The sequence below is a fragment of the Phocoena phocoena genome, chromosome 5 (genome assembly GCF_963924675.1).
Source record: "Phocoena phocoena chromosome 5, mPhoPho1.1, whole genome shotgun sequence".
Classification (NCBI taxonomy): Eukaryota; Metazoa; Chordata; class Mammalia; order Artiodactyla; family Phocoenidae; genus Phocoena; species Phocoena phocoena.
In genome coordinates, this window is record NC_089223.1 from 52,989,423 (window position 1) to 53,009,228 (window position 19,806).

At 37.7% G+C, this 19,806-nt stretch overlaps 1 protein-coding gene across 1 annotated transcript; it reads left to right on the forward strand.

Annotated features, from left to right (window-relative positions):
- Window positions 1–8,699: 8,699 nt before the first annotated feature.
- Window positions 8,700–18,543, forward strand: TMPRSS11F (transmembrane serine protease 11F). Its single transcript, XM_065877233.1, is given in 5 exon segments — window positions 8,700–8,959; window positions 12,705–12,875; window positions 12,877–12,962; window positions 14,186–14,328; window positions 18,385–18,543. Coding segments are annotated over 5 exon segments (819 nt in total).
- Window positions 18,544–19,806: the final 1,263 nt, after the last annotated feature.

A 19,806-nucleotide genomic window follows, 5' to 3' on the forward strand; every position in this document is an offset into this window, starting at 1 on the left:
TTGCTTTACAATGGTGTGTTAATTTCTCCTTATAACAAAGTGAATCCGCTATACATATACATATATCCTCATATCTCCTCTCTCTTTCCTCTCCCCCTACATTGTTACATTCTTTCTTTTTTCTTTCTTTATTTATTTTTATTGGAGTATAATTGCTTTACAATGGTGTGCTAGTTTCTGCTTTATAACAAAGTGAATCAGTTATACATTTAAATATGTTCCCATATCTCTTCCATCTTGCGTCTCCCTCCCTCCCACCCTCCCTACCCCACCCCTCCAGGCGGTCACAAAGCACTGAGTTGATCTCCCTGTGCTATGCGGCTGCTTCCCACTAGCTATGGCAGGTGGATTCTTAATCACTGTGCCACCAGGGAAGTCCTAGAAGCTCTTTTAGTTGCCTCCTGTGTCCAAACTAGGTGACATACTACCATCACGTTTTTTTGTTTTGTTTTTTGGGGGGCTTTGTTTGTTTGTTAGCACTTTCTTTCTGGAATTACAAGGTACTGTGAGCTCATCTCATGTATTTCCTGTCCCAGTCCTAAACTCAGCCGTTTCTCCATGGAGCCCTGGTGACTTTTATTGGAGAATGGTATTAGAAATCAAGATCTGGGAGCTAAGTGTGTTTGTGGCTACTGTGTTTCCTTGCTTCTAAATCCTCTCAGCTGAAAGAAGGAGGAAATATGCCTACATATATACATACGTAGTATATACATAGTAAATATATGTTTGTATACATATGTGTTATATACTATGTATGCATATTTACAAGCATAGTGTATACATAGTAAATATATGGGTATATATGTATATATATATATCCAGTGTATATGTGTCTACAAATATCTCTCTGTGTAGCAATTTGTATCCATATTAAACTAAACATGAATTCATACTTATGTCTCTAAATCTAATCCATTATCACATGGATCTTTCTAGTTTTAAAATTTTTGAGAATTTTTAATTTTGAGAAAGCTCTTTTCACTGATGTGACTGCTACTTGACCTCTTAAGAGTATTTTATACAAGCTGACATCATTAGATAAATTTCTAATAAATTATTTAAAAATATAAGTTTTAGTATCTCTAGAGCTGATGATTCTCACATAACTAAAAAGATTTTTCTAAAAAGAGTTAACTTTTCATAGAAATCAGTTCTGAGTAAGTCTGAAATTAATTTTAAATTCAAATTTATACAATGAAATTTTAATGTTTCTTCAGACATTTCTTATAACTTGTGGAAGCCATACAAAAAATTGAAAGTGGCATCATGATTTGTATATAATTCAAAGTGCCTATACAAAGAAAACAATTTAAAAAAACTTTTTTTGTTTGTTTTTTTTTCTTTTTTTGCAGTACGCAGGCCTCTCACTGTTGTGGCCTCTCCCATTGTGGAGCACAGGCTCCGGACGCCCAGGCTCAGTGGCCATGGCTCACAGGCCTAGCCGCTCCACGGCATGTGGGATCTTCCTGGACCGGGGCACGAACCCGTGTGCCCTGCATCAGCAGGCAGACTCTCAACCACTGCGCCACCAGGGAAGCCCCTAAAATTTTTTTCATTAATAATCACTTCATTCAAAGTACCATGTGAAAATAGTTTTCTTTTCCATTGAATGAAATGATCTTTAAAGACAATTTCTACTTCTAAGACTATAGGTATTTGTTTTGCAATGGTGGAGAAGTTTTCAAAATTGGAGACTCTATACCTTTTTAAGAATTCTAATAACTCCCTGATATACTTTATTACAAGGTCCATGTGTATGACTTTATTTTGTAATAATTTACTGGGAAAGTTTATTGATTGAATGCTTGCAGTCCTTCTGACAAAGCTCAGGCTAGAGAGTTAATATTTGTGCAGACTTTGCAGGGAGAGCTCTGGAACAGAAGGATGAGCTGGTCTTCTACCACCATCTCATCCCTGTGTCCATGTGAGGACCTTTCTTGTGCAATGGCCACTACCACTGCTACTGCTACCTCTATTGCTGCTGCCACAATTGTCACTACCAACCTGAACCAAGGTCCCATTCTGGCAGCCCGCTCAGACATGTACATGTGCTCCAGAGAGTGAGGCTCACAGCTTGTCACCTATACTGCCCGTGGTGCCTTGGGACTTGAGCCTACAGATGTGGGCACTACTGCTTGATCACAATCATATGTGCTCACTGTTACCCAGTGTATTGCCTCTGCTCATGCACATGTTCACAGTTAAAATAACTAAGAATTTCAAGATGGCACAGTAGAACATTAAACCAAGTGGGAGCCCTTCTGGTAGGAAGTGTCCTGTAAGACTATACAAGTTGTACTCTCATGAACCTGTCAGTAGGATAGAGACTCTTAGTAGCCTTGTTTAAAAAAATTAGAAAACTAAGGTTTGAAAAGTCACCTGCCCAAGGTTATACAGCTAGTAAACAGCAGAGCTAGGGATTAAACCCAAACATATCTAATCCGAAAATCAAATTCTTAGTTATGTGCTGAGCCATATAGAAAAGCTCACTCCATCATAAACTTCTGGTTGGTCACAGAAACTGCTGATGGCTTATTCTGTTGGAGCAGTAGCACTGTCTTTCTATAGGGTAATGTCTTATTCCTAATTCCAAATAAAAATAAAAGTTAAAAAAATAGGTCTGTGGTACTGACATCTTTAGTAGATTAAATGTTATAAAATGAATGAATGGTTGTGGATATGGCTTATTCCTTCAATTACAGTGGTGGAGGAACCATATAAACCACACTCCAGGGGTGCACTAATCAGATTTGAATCCCAGTGGGGCCACTAACTTACTAGGTGACCTTGGACAAGTTGCTTAATTTCTCTTTGCCTTTTTCTCCCACCTGTAAAATGGTAGGAACAATAATACCTACCTCATAGGGTTTTCACTGAGAATTTAGTGAGTTAATTCCCATGAAGCACTTAGTAAGCTGCCTGGCATATATATTTAAGTACTTAATAAATGTTAGCATTTGTATATCTTTAAATTTTTATAATAATTTTATATTTGTAGGTATGAGGAGTGAAGAGAAAGAAAAATTCGGGCATAACTCAAAATTTTAACAGCGATTACCTCCAGGTGATGAAATTGTGGATTTAAAATTTTTCTTTACACTCTTATGTATTTTCAAAATTTTGTGTAACATATATATCAATATTATTATAATACAAAGAAAAATAAATTCTATTTTAGAAACTTAAAATAATATTTCTTATACTTACTCCACCTGGAGTCATCTACATTTCATCCCTGTCTCTCTCCACACAAGCACACACACACACACACACACACACACACACTCATGACAATACACATCCAGAGAAATATATTCACAGATCAATCACACTCTGTTTAATTTGAATTTCAGTAAACAAAAAATAGTTTTTTAGTATAAGTATATTTCAACTATTGTTTGTCTTTGCAAATAAATGGCTCAGCTGGGTTTCAAACCTGGGCTGTGCAGCTGTGGAATGTGGGAGGATGTCAAATATGGCATAAAATATACTTACACTAAAAATTTATTTATTGTTTACACGAATTTCAAATTTAACCAGGTATCTGACATTTTATCTCTCAACTTAACTTCTTAGGCCCCATTGATAGACTAATTCTGATTTTCCTCTGTTTTTCTAACCAGATCTAAATATAACCAATGAAATGAATTTTTTCAAATCTTTTGTCTAGAGTTGGCAGCTCAATATTACTCAACAAAAATAAAACAAAATGCTTCAAGATTCAAACATATAATTTTTGCTTCCCCTCCAGCCCTGAGTTCTTGTTCTATCATATACACAAACACACACACTCGGGAACATTTCCCTCCTCCTCCACCACCGCATCATCTCCTCATCTCTTCCTCATCATAATGACCCACCATTTCCATTCTTGTGGTCTATAATATTTTTTTAAGGGAGAGAAGGAAACAGAACTAAAACATCATACTAAGGAAGTAAAGTAAAATAGTTTGAATCAGAGTAACATATCCTGTTTTTCTTGTCCCTTGTGTCTGTGAGGTGTTTTATCAATTACTTTGTGAGTCATGGTCCTTCCTATGCTTTGCTGAATCACAGATAGTCCTTATGTAAATGCTCTAGTGTCAGTTGTTATACTGATAAAGAACTTTTTTTTTTTTGAGAGCTAAATGAGCCCTGAGCTGAGTTCGTCATTCCTTTGCTGCTTGTTTCTTTGCTTATCATTTTCACTGGTTTCTTTTCAGCTGAAGACTCATGGGCATTGCTATGGGTTTTTAATTTCCCCCCATATATGTATTATCATGTTGGATCTTTTCCAAAACATGAAAGGGTAGGTATTATTTCCACCATTTTAAGGAAACTAGACTCAAGTAAGATGTCAGACATGGGACTAGCAAGCCTTGGGGGAAGAATTAAAGTACAGGTATCCTGACTCCCAGAGGTCTTTACTGGTCAGTTATGGGGGTTAGCTTCTATAGTATCAAAGAAACAGACATCTTTATGAAGGTTGACCCCTGTTGGAAGAACCATTGACATGAACTGTAAAGAGGTTCTCTAGTTTATTTCCAATTTTAAACAATTTCTTATTCATCTCATCATTGATTCCTCACAACACAAACTCAGAAAAGTTCTCATTTTATCTTCCCCCAAAAGTGGAAGAAAATGAAGTTCAAAAGGTTATGAAACTAAAACTACCTCACAACTGGTTGGAAACCAAACTGAGAGACATTTCTATTTTTCTATGCCAACATATAATTAAAGAAAGTAAAATAATGTGTTTCAAATAAGATTGTAAGTGCCAAGGTAAGGGACTGTGTCTTTTTATTTTCTTACTCCTCCCCCTGAACTCTAGTATACGTCTCACAGGCATTAGGTGTTCCAGCTCTGTTCATTGCTTCCAATTAAGTATTTCCAAGTGTAGTTACTTCTGACTTAATACCAAAAAATAAGGCTTGTCCTTTGGACCTAGAGTCTTTTCCCCTCCCAGCAGCCGTGAAGTGAAGAAACAGATCATCTAAAGTGAATTTCTCTATTGTTAGACATCAGGAAAATCCTTTAAATACATTTTGAGATAGAATCTCCACACATAATAGTGACAACTTCTTCCTGAAGTAATTAGAAGTGATGAAGAGTATGGTATCCACCTTTATTTTTAATCAATTGTATTCCAAAGAAAAATATGACATTTTCCAGCATGCTGTAAATGGCAATCTCAAACTAAATCTCAATTCCTAATAATATAATTTCCCTAATACATGATTATATAAGCTAAAGTAAAATATCCATCATAAAAAATGTTAAAATTGTAGAGTTTCTTATTTTACAATTTTTAAAAATCACTTTTCGGCCTTCTTGGTCATGTATACTGACTTTTTACTATAAAGGTTGTTTTAATATCAAAATAACGATATTCTATGACCATCCTCAATAACCAAAATTCTACCACATATATTTTCTTCTGCCACATACATAGCTCTCATTAAATGAAGAGAAATGAAATGTCCAGGAAATCTATTAATATTCTTTTTCAAAATATCATGTTCCATTTTATCCCAATATTACAATTTTTACCCATCACTAAAGACTCTTGTTATATTTTTACTATTTCTCCTTCTTGAGTCTTGATTTAAATTCACCTTTTTGCTTGCTGAACTCTATCTTCAAGTTATTTTTTTTCTTTTTTCTGTTTCTTTTTTTTTAAACATCTTTATTGGAGTATAATTGCTTTACAATGGTGTGTTAGTTTCTGCTTTATAACAAAGTGAATCAGCTATATTCAAGTTATTTGTAAACAAGAAAATTATACAGATGGTATATTTTCTGAGAACTCGCATGTCAGAATCTTTCTACTTCCTTTTTCTCATTTTATAGGAATATTGGACCATAAACTTTCCCAAATAATTGTATATACATTATTGCCTTGTATTCTAGTGTTTTTGTTATAGAGTAGAAGTCTAAGGCTGGTGTGATTTTTATTCTTATATAGGTTACCTTTTTGGTTTCTGGATGAAGATAGGAAATCTTTATCCTATAACTTTTTTTCTTTTTCTTTTTCTTTTTTTTTTTTTGCCAAGAGATCTAGATGTGGTTATATTTGGCACTAAACTTTGGGAAATTATGAGCATTTTCAATGTTCTCATTCTGGAAAAATGTTCTTCCTCTATAAATTTGATGATTGATTCTGTTCCAATTGTTCTTTTTTTTCTTCCTCAGGAAGAAAAATGATTTATTACCTGAATGTCCATTTTCTGCTCTCCATGTCAATCATTATTTCTAGTTCCAGCTCAGGTTACTTTCCTCTGCATTCTGAAAGATCTCATCAGATCTATACTCCCAAAAACCACTTATCTCTGTTATTTGGCGTCACTTTTTCTTTTTACTACTTCTACGTGGATTTTATATGTTATGACATTTCTGTGATATTTTGAATTTTCTTTAGTGACAGACAACTCTTTCGTTATGTGTACTCTTATCACAGTATATTTTCCCCTTATGTTTGGCTACTTTTTTTGTGTGTGTGGTACGCGGGCCTCTCACTGCTGTGGCCTCTCCCACTGCGGAGCAACAGGCTCCAGACGCCCAGGCTCAGTGGCCATGGCTCATGGGCGCAGCCGCTCCGCGGCATGAGGGATCTTCCCGGACTGGGGCACGAACCCGTGTCCCCTGCATCAGGACTCTCAACCACTGCACCACCAGGGAAGCCCATGTTTGGCTACTTTTGTTTAATAAGATCATGTCTTCTTGCATATCTTTGCTAATACCAAGCACATGTCCTAAAATTTTTTGAAGAAAACTTTCTGAGATATGTCTGTCTTCTGAGTTTATATATCATCTGATTTAGAGGACCTTAACCATGACATACAGTTAGATGCAGGATTAATTTCTGATCTTACAAAGAGAGTATATGAAAACTACATCAACGACCCATTTTAGAGTACCACCAGCTCCAGCATTCACTGGTGCCAGTGCTCTTTCTTTCTCTGTTTAAATTGCTTTTCATTAGTCCATTCCTTGTGTGATAACAAAATATCATAGATTGGGTAGTTTATAAACGGCAGAAATATATTTCTCACAGTTCTGAAGGCTAGAAGTCTGAGATCAGGGTGCCAGTATGGTCCGGTGAGGGCCCTCTTCTGACTCAGACGTTTTGCTGTATAGTCAAATGGTGGAAGAGGCTAGGGATCCCTGTGCACACTCTTCCATAAGGCCCATTCATAAGAGCTCCATCCTCATGACTAAGCACCTTCACCTACTAATACCACCACCTTTAAGGGTTAGGATTTCAACTATAAATTTTGGGGTACACATTCAGACCATTTAATAAAATAACTACATTTTCAGAGAACTTTTCATCTTTCCTGTGTCCCTAGACAGGATGGTATGCTAGACAGTGTGGCTTCTTTGGAACACACACACAGAGAAAAGCTTGATGGGTCACAACTGGATGGTTCAAACTATAGTTTCTATTTGGCTAGCTTTATTCCCTGGGCTAGGGAATCACAATAGCAGTGGCTTTGTCAGAATTGTTGGGGTTCTCCACACAATTCTGGTTCAGGGATATACCTTGGGTTATCTAAGAAGTTGCTTTTTAAACCAACCAACCGAACACTGCAGTTACTGAAAATTACTACCAGAATTTATAATTTTTCTTATCCTTCCTTAATTTCTGGTGATTTTGCTCCTTTTGCCTTTGAACAATACCATAGACTCAATTTTTTTCATCTGCAATATGAGGATAATAACATCTAACATAGAGGGTTGTTATAAAAATTAGGGAAAATATATGTAACATTATGTACAGGGCCTGGCTCATAACTAGTAGATGTTGTTTTTATTATTATTATCTTCATGCTTACTTTAAGGGGAAGTTGGGAGAGCAAGTATTAGGCAATACTGATATGGCACCATATTAACCTAGACACTCTATTTGTTCAATTTTATGGTCACCTTAAGCTAAAGCTATTTAACACTAAGGGAGTTATGATAAATTTGTAAATATGATTTCAGGCAACTATTTTTACCTGTTTTTGAATAAAACCCCTTTTTGTAAAAAAAAACACTTGTATTCTTAACAAAATATAAATAATTAAAAAGCACATTAATAAAGTATGCTAATATACTTTCAAGTATTACTTAAGGTTGATTTGAAGTCTAATCAATTGAGGGTTTGCTATCAGGGAATCAGAATTTTTTTTAAAACTGGTCTTTTAAATTTTAGAAAAGCAAAAAAGTCATTGTATTTAAGACTTAAATATCAGGGCTTTACAAAGACAGTCTACAGATTCATGTCAAGGCAGAATCATGACTGACATTCAGTGTTGGGCTCTCTCTCAGTAGTAAGAATACAAGCTTTGATGTGGATCCTTCTAATTTTATATACAACTCTGTCATTTACCAGCTGGGTGACCTCCAGTAGTTTACGTTCTCCTCCAGAGCCGAGTTTTCTCATTTGAAAAGTATTTTGCTATAAATGTATCTGAAACCCTTAGCAGAGGATCTATACATTTTTATGCTCAGTAATTTATCTACCCACCTGTTTATTCATCCGTATATGCTTTATATGGAGACCGAATTTAATTCCTGGTTTTGATGCCTTGAAATGTTGGTAAATATTTCTTCTGAACCTCAATAGGATTAGTAGGACCCTTACAGAATAACCCCAGAGACTGAGTGCTAGGAATGGGTTAAAGAATAGCAGGTTCAATGGACTGTCTAACCATCTGCACGCAGTGCAAATCAGGATGTCCTTTTCTTCCATTCCTTTTCATGAAAGCAAACTAACGCATGTTTCTGTGACAGACTGTGGAATAAGGATGACATCTTCATACATGCCATTACTAGCATCGTCTTCTACTGAAAGGGTTGTCCAAGGAAGTGAAACAGCTATGGAAGGGGAGTGGCCATGGCAGGCCAGCCTCCAGCTCATAGGGGCAGGCCATCAGTGCGGAGCTAGCCTCATCAGTAACACTTGGCTGCTCACGGCCGCTCACTGCTTCCGCAAGTAAGTTTATTAGAGCTGTTGCTAGTCTTCCTTACTCAGTTATTAATTACTGTCAATTTAGTGCTGGGAAGAGTCCAATCTCACCAGCTTAGCCTCTACTCCATTCTGGATGGACCCTGTCCCCTAAATACATTATGGTTGCTCTATGCCCCAAACATACTCATCCCCTCACCCTTCTCTCCGTATCTATCATGTTTGGTTTGCATCATTCTTATGGCTCTTACAACATATTCTCTTGTAGCATCATGACACCAATGTGATCTTTTCTACTATACCATAAATTATTTTAGTTTAAAGACTATTATATATGTAACAAATTTAAACTCTTCTACCTATTTAAAGAGAAAATTCAGCCACTTTAAAAAATATTATTCCATCTATCCTCCAACTATCAACATCCACCATCACTTTAGTAAGTGATGAGAAAAAAATCAAATAAGAAAAAAGAAAAAAATCAAAGGTATCACTCTTGAAGCGCTCCCTTCCAATTGCATTATCCAAGAACTGTGTGGGCTTTTATGGACCAGAGAGGTGTGTGGATGGTGAGAGAGACCAGCCAGCCTTTATCACTGCCCTCATAGAATGTAAGACTGATCACACACAATCTAAAAGGAGCTCTCTGCTTGGGCTTTCACAGTTGTAGCTCTTAACACTCAGCTATATCACTTCACATACACAGACATGCACTGGCACGCTATTGCCCCAAGACCAGGGACACACTATCTTTTCTCCCTGAGGTTTCACTATCAGGGTACAGAAAGTTTTTCCTTTTAAACCCTCAAAACACAAAAGCTCTGAGTAAAGCCCTGGCCAGTGGCACTGTTCACACACCCGTTCAGAGGAAACTATCCTTGGTGTGTCTAGGAGGTGCTTGATCATCCTTCTGTGGTAACACCCAAATTGTTTCAAGATGCCTACACCTTTATTTATGGAGCAGACGTGCAATGAGAATAACCTAATGAATTTAAGGTGATTGTCACTCTCTCATGAAAGAAGAGAAAAGGGACTCACACAAATTCACAACCCTGAAAATGACTAGCATCATGCCTTAGGTAAACTTGAGTCTCACTAATTTTTCAAGGCTTTCTGATTTTTTTTCATGTTTACAGACTCCTCCAATCTTCACACTCGTGTTTGGGAGTGTCATCTATTTTGCTTTGTAACTGATCTTTGCTTATATAAATTAAAAATAAATAAGCCCAGAATGTCAATACATTTAGAAAAGAATATAAGCTATAATGACTGAGATACATTTTCGGCAGGTCCAGTGCCATCTCTGTGTGTTGGCAGACCTACGTGGGGATCGGCCATTGAGTTTGATAAAAATCGAGATAACTGGTGACCTTGATAAAAGAAACTGTGATTATATGATGGGAATGGGAATGAATTCAAGAGAGAAAAGAAGGAGAAGGATTGGATGTAGTGAGTTTAGATGCCACTTTCAAGGAGTTTTTAAATGAATGGGAGCAGAGAAATTTGACAGTTGGGGGTGGTTGTGGACTCAAAGGAAGGATTTTTTAAAATATGAGAAATGTAATAGCATATTTTATGCCAGTAATAATAATAATATAAAAGAGTTGGGAAAGGTAATGATCCTGGAGAGAAAGGGTTCCATTTCGCAGGTGATATAATTTCATGTAACTGCATAATGCAGTGTACTGTTGTGAAGGAAAAATAAGGATTCTTTGAAGACAATTTCACAATTATCCAAATACTTTTAAACTTTTTATGTTTTTTCCCTACAGAATTAGTGTATTTTTAAAAATTTTATTTAAGACAAATGTTAGTACCTTTATGTCCATGAAAAATGATCCCAGTCTTTGTGAAACAAGAGTGTGTAGGGAAAAAGTTCTTGACGGGATATCATGAGACCTAGGTCATCTCTCTCTGACAGTAACCAGGTGGATATGTGACTTACCTGCGCAAGCCATTTAACTTCTTAGTGAGTCTTAGTGTTCTTATCCACAAAACATATTGAACTGTGCCTATGACTGGAGACTCCCTTTCTGGTTGATGATGCATGAAGAGATGGGTATTCCTGTTTTGTCCACTCCATTAGCTTACAAGCTCCTTAAGGACTGAAGTAACATATGTCTTTGTAGCTTCCAGAATTCTAGTTTTCAAATGAATGCTTCAGCCCTAAGATTTCTGCTTTGAATAAAATCTCCCTTTAAAGTGTAAATAAGTAAAACACATGAGAGGCACTTCCCCGGTGCCGCAGTGGTCAAGAATCCGCCTGCCAATACAGAGGACACGGGTTCCATCCCTGGTCCGGGAAGATCCCATATGCCGTGGAGCAACTAAGCCCATGCACCACAACTACCGAGCCTGCACTCTAGATCCTGCGAGCCACAACCACTGAGCCCACACGCCACTACTACTGAAGCCTGCGGTACCCTAGAGCCTGTGCACCACAACTACTGAAGCCCCCACGCTCTAGGGCTTGCGGTCCTCAACTACTGAGCCCACGTGCTGCAACTACTGAAGCACGCACGCTTAGAGCCTGTGCTCTACAGCAAGAGAAGCTGCCCCAATGAGAAGGCTGCACACTGCAGCGAAGGGTAGCCCCCGCTCACCACAACTAGAGAAAACCCGCGTGCAGCAATGAAGACCCAACGCAGACAAAAAGAAAAAACAAATTATATACATAACCAAGTGGAAATTAAAAAACAAAAACAGATGAGAGAGGAGCCCTCCCCATATCCCAATCCCTCCACCCCTAGGCTTGCCTGCTCATCCCTGGGGCAGTGCAGAGTACTCTGAAAACTACTGATCTTTCAGGTTTTTCATTACACTTAAAAGTTATGATTCACCAACACAGTAATCCTGCATGAACAAGGAAACCCCCTTTCTGAATTCTCTTCTGTGTGATTTGCTTTTAAATAATTTTCTTCTACATAGAGAATTTCAAGTTTCTATATATTTCTAGTCATTCTTGAAAGGGATAATTAGACAAAGAGGGAACTGGGCTTTAGATTAGAATAGGGAGGTAAAGAGATGATAGGAGTAAACAGAATTTGCTTGTTATGTAACCTTGTGGTAGAGAAAAGCATCTGTGTTAAGGAAGAGCCTCAAAAATAGTAAGAGGGACTGACTAGGCCAGGTCAAAGGCGGTGGGAGCACTAACAACATGACACTGAATAGGGCTGCTTAGCCCTTGAGTATTGGGGCAGGGTATGGGCCTTGGGTGGAGAAACAATCCTGTGTACATATGAGGGTTTGTGAAGCAGACAAATTGCACTTTATCTCAAAGATCAAGGTAAGACCCAGTAAACAAGAACTGACAGGTGAGTCATAAAATAAGAATGGATGGAGTGTCTCATATAGAAGGAAAATACCTCTTATGGTGCATAATATCCAAAACAAATCAAAATTAATTTCTACATACTTCACTGAAATTATAGAAGAAATCAAATTTGAAGAGTTTCTAATAAACAAGGAATTAAAATATTAGAAACTAATTGTATAGTAGCCATTACTATTATTATTCCAAACATAGTATGGAACTCCATTTAGTTACTGTACTCTCTTTAATTTTAGAGTATGTAAAATATTTTAAGGGCTTTCATACTCTCATTTGTATCAATATTTTAACCTCTTTTTTCCATAAGGTCATCAACTGCAAATTCTCTCACCATAGGGATTTTTCAGGAGCATAATTCCAATAGTTGGGGAGAATATGGTCTCAATCTTTTTTTAAAGGATACAGTTAAGCATCACACATTTTACCCTTTATATTTTGCAGACATAAAGACCCAAGTCAATGGATTGCTACTGTTGGCACGACTATAACACCACCTGCAGTGCCACGAAGTGTGAGGAAAATTACCTTTCATGAGAATTACCATAGAGAAACAAATGAAAATGACATTGCTTTGGCTCAGCTTGCTACCCGAGTTGAGTTTTCAAATGTAGTTCAGAGTTTGCCTCCCAGATTCATCCATAAAGTTGCCATCTAAAACAAGTGTATTCGTCACAAGGTTTGGATCCATTGTAGATGATGGTGAGCTGTTCAACATAATTTACTTCTTAGTACAATTTTATCTTGGGATCTAATGAGGCATCTAGGGGATACCGCTTTAGACTCTTCATTAAAATGTGGATGTTTCTAATGTGTATGGCTCGGAGAAGAAAAAGGTACTGTGGGTTAAAAAGTAAAAGGAATCAGATACCTGTCCTTGAGGAGTTCACAATTAATTGGAGCAGTGGTGAGGAAAGGGAGAGGTCAATAACATGATGAATAGAACAGACCGTTTTAGATACTATAAGGAACAAAATGCTATGGGAGTACAAGGGAGTAAAGGATTACAAATTGTATATTTGCCAGACGTAAACACTCCCGGCTAGCATATACTTCATATACTTTTTTTGGTATAAATTCTTCCTAATTTTAATGAGGATATATAATGATCATAAACATGAAAGTGTTTTGTAAATGTTTTGAGACTCAGTTGTGCAGTATTCTCTCCTCCTAACCACTGGCCTTACTCTCTGCTGGTGTCATATTGTTGCTGTATCTTGGGCATTTGTTTTGTTTCTCATGTTTTGAAACACCTGAAATAACATGCAGGGGTCCCCAACCCCCAGGCCGTGGCCCGGGAGCAGTCTGTAGCCTGTTAGGAACTGGGCCGCACAGCAGGAGGTGAGCAGTGGGCAAGTGAGAGAAGCTTCATCTGCTGCCCCCTATCGCTCGCATTACCAACTGAACCAACACTTACACCCACTGGTCCATGGAAAAACTGTCTTCCACGAAAACGGTCCCTGGTGCCAAAAATGTTGGGGACAGCTGCTATACAGCATAGAGTAGGACAAATAGACCTGTGCTGCTTGTACCCTGGTTTCTTCTTGAGTAGCTTTTGGAAAATCAATGAACTCCTCTGAGCCTCAATTCCCTTACATGGAAAAATGTGAAGTTGGACAAGATCAGTGTGATGAACCCTCTTCTCATGAAAAAAAAGGGCATACACACACAATGTTGCATGTAGTTTTGAGGGTTCCAATAACTCTTGAAGAGCTAAAAATATGATATAATATTGGGTCATGTATGTGTATTGTTCCTTGCATGTAGGCATTTTTGACACAGAAAATAAAATTAGACAATAATTAAATAATAAAAATCTTAATGCTTTTGTTCCTAGAAATATACAATTTATGTGTCTTCTGAGTCTTAGATATAACTCTATTCAAAGAACATGTTTTTCATTTTTACATTTGTTTGTGTAATAGGACCTACACAAAATAGATTTCGGCAAGCCAGGGTGGAAACCATAAGCACTGATGTGTGTAACAGAAAGGATGTGTATGATGGCCTGATAACTTCAGGAATGTTATGTGCTGGATTCATGGATGGAAAAGCAGATGCATGTAAGGTAAGTCCAAAGTCAAGGTCAAAACTTTAAAAGGAAAGTTTCCATTAACTATTTCTAATTTGGGCATATACTTTACCTGGGAGAAAAAAAATGACATGAATTTTACCAAAGACACAGTTTGCTTAAATAGACATGATAACAAAAATGATTGTACTGAGTGTTTACTATGCCAAAACAACGCTAAGCACTTTCTATACATTATTTCATTTAATATAATGAGATTGAAGCATTACTATAATTATCCCTATTTTACAAATTAGGAAATTAAAGTCTATTGCTCCAAATTTCTGGTTCACACAATAACTCTTATGCTCTATTGTTATTTTCTTAAACAAATTTGGAATCAAAAGACAGAGAAACCTCTCCTCTGAAGACCACTTTATTCAGCTCTATCATCATCTCTCATGCATCTTGTTTTTATTCCCCCACCTCCAAATCTTTGTCCCTTTCATTCTTTCATGACTGACACCTGAAACAGATTTTGTCTCCATCCCAAGGCCTGCAATATTAACGTCAACTCACTTAAACGCTGGATTCTTAGTTCCTAGATCTCCTAACCTCCAGTGATCTTCACTCCTCCTCAGTCACCTATTCTTAGGGTCACACCTTGAGCTTTGTCACCAAAAACTATTCCATTTCCAGCAACACTAAATCCCCAAGTCATCCTATTTAACAACAAACCTCAATCCTTCTGCCTGCTTTTCAACTACTTCTGTTTCTTTGGCCACACTCTGTTACACCCCAACCTTCCAACCCTCACACCCCCAACATACACAACTTACACATATATTCTTTGTGTCCCTTCTCTGTTTTATTTTTATCTTTAGCTCTTGTACCATTCAGCACACAATATATTTTATTTAACTGGCTTATTATCTGTCTCTTTCACTAACCTAGAATGTGAGCTCCATGAAGGCACACATTTTAGAGCATCTATTTTATTTTACTGCTGTATTACCAACACCTAAAACAGTGCCTGGCACAAATATTTGTTGGCTGAATATCATCCTTCAATTTCATAGAGACCTGTAGAGCACAGCTTCTCTGCTATTTCACATCCCATTAATCCTTTCCTTTCATCTACCATCCACTTGTCCAATTTAGATTTCACTGTGATCTTTTTTTTTTTTTTTTGGCCATGCCTTGTGGCATGTGGGATCTTAGTTCCCCCACCAGGGATCAAACCCCTGCCCCCTGCAGTGGAAGCATGGAGTCTTAACCACTGGACCACCAGGGAAGTCCCTGTGATCATTTCTTAAACACTTTTGCTAATACCCCAAGCCCACCTGATGCTCTCTCTTCCCAGTATTTCTGTCTGACAAAGTCCCAAACCTGGAAGAACTCAATTATTTAGTCTCTCTCTCTCTCTGACTGTATCTGGAAAGTCAAATGCTCCTGGAAGAAATACAAGAGAACCCATGGTTCCACTATAGGTTCCAGATAACAAAACTGACAACCTTACTCTTTTTGTTAGTTTGTTTTTTTCTAAATCTACCTTTCTCTGAATTCTTCCGCCATTTTCTACTTTCCTTAACTTTCAGTTTCTCCTGCCTGTTTATTCTCAACTGATGATTTTGTTTCCCAATTTTCAAAGAAAAATATAAGTCAAAAGAGGGGAGTTTCCCATCTTCCCAGCACCAAGCATACAGACATGCCTTCATCCGGACCCTTGTCATCCACCTTCAGCTTAGATCACAACAGAGGAGCTGCCTCTTCGCTAAGGCTGGTCCCTTCTCCTTTGCTCCGTTTCTTCTTCTTGCTGGCCTCTGGGGAAGTTTACACTGGCAATTATGTCCTCTCTCTCTCTTTTCAGACTCAACGTTTCTCTTGTAACTAGATCCTTCTCTATTCAGATCTCTTAAGTTAGGGAAAAAAAGAAATAGCCAATTCTTTTTTGACCCATAATGCCTCCAGCTAGCTTCTCATCTTATCTCTTTACCACCAAATATTTGTGAAAATGTCTCTACCCATGGTCTCAATTTCCTCACCTCCCACTAACTCCTCAAACCAATTTCAATATGGTTTTTGCCCTATTACTTCATCAAAATCTCTCTTCCTGATGTTTTCAATGAACCACTAATGACGTTATACAAATTCTTTGGTCTTCTTTTTTTTTTTAACCTCTTAACAGCATTTAATAATGCTTACCACTCCCTCTTTCTTGAAATATCATCTTCCCTTGGCTTGTAATGATTTTCATCCTACATCTGTCTGCTCCTTCTCTGTCTCCTTTTCAGGCTCATTCTCTTAATCCCATCTAATACATGTTAATCTATCCTATGCCTGTTTCTTTTTTCACGCTATACTTTCTCCCCAGAGAATCTAATTCTCTCTCATACCTTCAATTATCATCTTTTTGTTGATGTTTCATACATTTATACTTTTAGTCCTAACCTCCTTTTTGATCTCCAGACTTATATATTCTATTCCTACTTGGCAGCTCCAGTTGGATGTTTCAAAGGCATCTCAGATTCAAATGTTGTACATGATTCTGTTCTTATTCCCCTCCCCACCTGATCTTCTTCCTATGTTTTGTACCTCTATGAATGGAATCCCCTTTCATTATGTTAAATAAGCCAGAGTCTAGAAATCATTCTAATTTCTCTCTTTGTCCCATATCCAATTGATTACCTAATCCCATGGGTTTTACCTCCTAAAATCTCTCTCCACCATCTCTTGCCTTTCTCTCTTCTCTCAACCTCCCTCTCCTCCCCTTCCCTTCCCTCCAACCCCCAACCACATTAACCATCTAGTTTATCTCCCTTATATTCATTCTTATGCTCCTTTAGTGCATTTGTCAAATGAATGCCAGGACAGTTTCTAACAAGATGTAATCTGATCATGTCAACCCCCTCCTTAAAACACTTAAAACTTCAGTGGTTTACCTTTGCTTTTATCTTATGATAAAAATCAAAACCGTCTGTAAAAGACCCATAGGGCTCCATATAGACTAGTCTCTCCTTACCTCTATGGCCTCATTATGTACCACTTGCTCTGTTGCTGTCTTCTCTCCAGTCCCCCTTTCTACAGGCCTTTGCATATGCCAGGCTCCTTCATGCCCAGAGCATTTGTCATGCTGTTCCCTCTGTCTAGAACACATTTTATCCACACCTTTCTTTTCATGATTTCCTCCTCTTCTTTTAGATATCAGCTCAATTACATCTCATCAAGGCAAACATCCCTTTCCTCCCTGACTAGTCGAATCCCCCATTGTGTGTTTCCATAGCACTTATCACAGTTGTCATTTTGCATATTTGTAGGCTTATTTAATATTGTGGTTTTTTTAACCTAAATGTCAAGCTCTATGAGCATAGGGACCGTTCATTTTTGGTCATCGTTTTATCCTCGATGTCCATCAGAATGCCTGGGACACATAATAGGAATTCAATAAATAGCTGATAGAAGAAAAAATAAATGAAGGAGGTGAAAGAGGCACAGAGAGGTTACCCTGTGTATCTTACCTCAGGTTACACAACCAGTAATTAATAGAACTAGACCTGAAACTTGGGCAGTTCAACTACTGAGACCACAATTTTAATCTCTACACTTACAACTGTTTATTTACTTAATCTTCCTTGATCCAAAAGAGATTTAATCTATATAAAATTCAGAAAGCAAACATAAATTAGAACTAGGTGAGTAACAGAAAAGGAGACCAAGATTAGGTCCATAAAATACAGTCAAGCTAAGACATTCAGAAGAGATCACAGAAAATTTCTACCTAGGCACAAATACCAACCTCATGTTAAATATTTTAGATAAATGCTTACTAAACCCCATGCTTAAAGCGTCTAATAATACTAGCAAAAAAATCTAGGGATGCTGAACCAGAAATAATGTAACCATTCCATATGAATGAGTGTTAGTCTTTCTAGAAAACAATTCACTTTAAAGTTTAGCACAAAATTTTAACTCAGTTGAGAGAAACATCATATAATCTGTCTCTAGTTTGGCTGCATGTTCTGTGTACCAGTTTCCATTTTTCCTGTGGAAGAGAGATGACTGCAGTGACCTTCCTATTGATGTTAACAATTTTAAATATATTTTTTTCTCTAGGGAGATTGTGGTGGACCTCTGGTTTATGATAATCATGACATCTGGTACCTTGTCAGTATAGTAAGTTGGGGACAATCATGTGCTCTTCCCAAAAAACCTGGGGTCTACACAAGAGTGAGTCAGTATCGAGGCTGGATTGCCTCAAAGACTGGTATCTAGTGTGAATTGACCATGAATTTTATCCATGGCACACAGAGCTAAAACTCCTGCATATTGTATATTATTTATATTCTTGTGGTTTGAATCAGTGCTTGTGCTGGATGTCAAGAAGTACTTCAGAGTCAGACCAATCTAATATCATGAGGTGGACTTTGTATACACGTGACAGAAGTATTTCTCTACCCAAAGCGAAGAAGACACAGCAAATGACAAGTAGCACCAACTCCTCACTCACAAGAGAACTGTGATCTTATTAATCAGATGAATATTTATAAATGCTTTCCCCCAAGTGAAGATGGGGAACATCACTTTCCACAGGATATGAAGAGCTGCCAGGGCTGTCAAAATCTTACCTTATACACTACTTGGAGCACTTGGGATTCATATAGCAAAATATCAAACAGCAATCATCCCTGAGGATTCAGGGCTTCAACATTCTAGGACTGATGACTGGACATTCAATGGCTAGAATGGAGAAGTGTGGGATTTGTAATATAATTTGAACTCTACCCTGGGTTTATAAATAGTAATACGGATCATTATCATTAACCACAAGAGTCGCCATTTAAAAGATGTTTAAATGTATCTGAACTTGCTGTTAACATTGGGTTATATACACAAGCACTAGCTTCAGGATGCATGTTGTATTGTTACTAAGCATTTCTGATTTATTCTTTAACAGCATCTTGCCATCCATGCATCATTTGGAGTTAGACCAAAAAGGAGAATAAAGACAACTCTTGGGAACACTCTTCCATGGGTAGAAGATAAAAGGAACCAATGGGACCAAGGCTAGAAGAGTTGAGTTTCAAATGATTAATAACAAAACAAGCACTCTAGGGCTTCCCTGGTGGCGCAGTGGTTGAGTCCGCCTGCCGATGCAGGGGACACGGGTTCGTGCCCCGGTCCGGGAAGATCCCACATGCCGCGGAGCGGCTGGGCGCGTGAGCCATGGCCGCTGAGCCTGTGCGTCCGGAGCCTGTGCTCCGCGACGGGAGAGGCCACAGCAGTGAGAGGCCTGCATACCGCAAAAACAAAAACAAAAACAAAAAAAAAAACAAGCACTCTAGATTTTTGTTGGAATGAGACATCCAATTATTTATTTAGATATACCTACATTAGCATATGGTGCTTTTATAAGTCTTCAATTCTCTGTCAAGTCAGATGCCTACCAGAATGTCAGGTTAGGAGAGTTGATTTGTACAAAGCACTTAGGATAGTGCCTGGCATATATTATACATTATATAAAGGTTTGTTATAATG